The 2,125-nt window shown below is 48.8% G+C and overlaps 1 protein-coding gene across 1 annotated transcript; it reads right to left on the bottom strand.

The window, feature by feature from the left end:
* Positions 1-353: 353 nt before the first annotated feature.
* LOC114817062 (homeobox protein DLX-4-like) lies at positions 354-1,607 on the bottom strand. The gene is made up of 3 exons (XM_039914138.1): positions 1,188-1,607; positions 724-820; positions 354-499 (listed from the first exon to the last, which is right to left on the bottom strand). Exons 1-3 carry the CDS (start codon positions 1,587-1,589, stop codon positions 354-356), a joined length of 645 nt encoding a protein of 214 aa, XP_039770072.1. The 5' UTR covers positions 1,590-1,607.
* Between the last annotated feature and the right edge of the window lie 518 nt (positions 1,608-2,125).

The raw sequence follows: 2,125 nt of genomic DNA, 5'->3' as shown, positions 1-2,125 counted from the left end.
TCTAGGTGAGATCTTCCCAGGAGGTGGGTGAGACCAGATATATGCGAGCATGCGGTCGACTTGGGTTGCACTGTCACCTCAATAATACTGAATGACAAGTCCTCCTCTTAACAAAAAACAGACATTGACATCCATGCCTTGTCGTGTGTCCAACAATAAAGCAACAAGGTAGAGTGACAGGCAGCAGCAATAGAATGACAGTGGGATGCAGGGCTTCACTTTCATCTTGTCCTTTGTTACCAGAGACACAGGTCAACTTTATTTGAATAGGCTAAAAATATGTAAGATGAGATGAGGTATCGTGTTCGGGTTTGACAACACAGTCTTGCACGTCTGAGGGTTGATATCTTGTTCTAAATGTATCTCCCGGACTGGTTGAGAAGAGATGACGTGGCAATGCTTCCGGAAATGATATTGGTCATCAGCGGGGTTGGAAATGCATCCACATCCTTCCCGCTCCAGACGTGGTATTGCAAGGCTGAAGGGAAGGGCGTAGCTCCTGTAAACAAAGAGGGAAAAGAGTTACAGAGTGTTGGCGTGGAAGACACATGTGTGTGCAGAAGTATTGGTTCAAGCGGGACAGTGAGGGCATTTTTCAGAGGGAGAGGAGCATCCTGAGAAAGCTACATGAAAACCTTCCACATCCTGGAAATCCAAAGGAGCCCACCTGATAATATGGGGTTCTGTTGCTATTACTTGAATTTACACATCACTGTGGCGTACCCTGCATGTCCCCCACAGAGATTCTTACGGGCGTCTGAAGTCTCGGGGCAATCCACAGCTTGTATTTCTTCCTGTGATTCCGGAACCAGTTTCTAACCTATAGGATAGGGCAGAAAATAAGTCAGGGAGTTGATAGACAGCCCTCCCACTCACCCTCTCCCTGGCACACAGACAACCCACCACACACATACGAACACACACACACATGAATCCAGTCATGGGGAGGAAACAATTTCTCAGAGAAGCCAGCGAGGGAAAGGAGTCATACTTCAGGGTAAAATATGGAGTCTTGCCGAGAAAGAGCAGAAGGAAGAAACCATTAAATAGAAGAACCAGCAGAGACTTCTACTTCAGTATCCAAGATAAACGCCCACTTTCTCAGGTTAGGCTGCTGGGGTTGGGGAAGTGAGTGTGCAAGATTGCTGCTAAATGTGAGACCGGATAAAGACAGGACGTAGCAATACCTGCAGCATTGTCAGACCCAGCTGAGAAGACAGGGATTGAGCTTGTTCAGTCGTCAGGTATCGCGTGACTTCAAACCGTGCCCACAACTCTCTGAGTTGATGCTCGCTGAATCTGTCAGGCCGGCACTTCTTCTCCTGTGAGATTTTAGTGACTGGAACAATGTGGTTGGCTCCCGGGATCGCCTCGCTAGGGTGGCTGTCCACGCCTGCATTGGATGCTGGAGAAATTGGTATTAGAGCTTTGGGGCAGGTCCTGGCGGACAGCAGTGCTGAAAGGCAAAGAGTAAGATCTATCAAACAAATGCAGTCACGGCACAATCCATCCGTCCTCAGATCATCAGTCAAAGGGTCCAGACTGTGAAGTGCACTCAGAAATAGCTGTGAAGGGAAATTCAGACCCATTCCGAGTGTCGAACCATGGGTTATGGGAATAAGTGAGCCTTGGCAGCCCCAACTAACCGCAGTCCGGGGTTCCAAGGGCCACGCCCGAAAGTAACCTGTGGTGGTGGCAGCAGATTCCCCGAAATTGGATTTACCTGAATGGGCCCGCCGAACGGCGTTTAGTGGATAGGGTCCTTCAGAGAGATAATAATAGTAATGTTGGTATTTGTTAAGTGCTTACTATGTGCAGAGCACTGTTCTATGCCCTGGGGTAGATACAGGGGAATCAGGTTGTCCCACGTGAAGCTCACAGTTAATCCCCATTTTACAGATGAGGTAACTGAAGCACAGAGAAGTGAAGTGACTTGCTCACAGTCACACAGCTGACAAGTGACAGGGCCAGGAGTCGAACTCACGACCTCTGACTCCGAAGCCCAGGCTCTTTCCACTGAACCATGCTGCTTCCCAAGAGGGAAGCATAATCAGCAGGGAGGACCCAACTGGATTCATCTTTAGTGAGTAGCTCTTCAATGATTTGCTCCAACTCTTCTTGTGCC

This window comes from Ornithorhynchus anatinus, chromosome 15 (assembly GCF_004115215.2).
Source record: "Ornithorhynchus anatinus isolate Pmale09 chromosome 15, mOrnAna1.pri.v4, whole genome shotgun sequence".
Classification (NCBI taxonomy): Eukaryota; Metazoa; Chordata; class Mammalia; order Monotremata; family Ornithorhynchidae; genus Ornithorhynchus; species Ornithorhynchus anatinus.
This window is presented reverse-complemented; position numbering and strand designations above follow the sequence as displayed.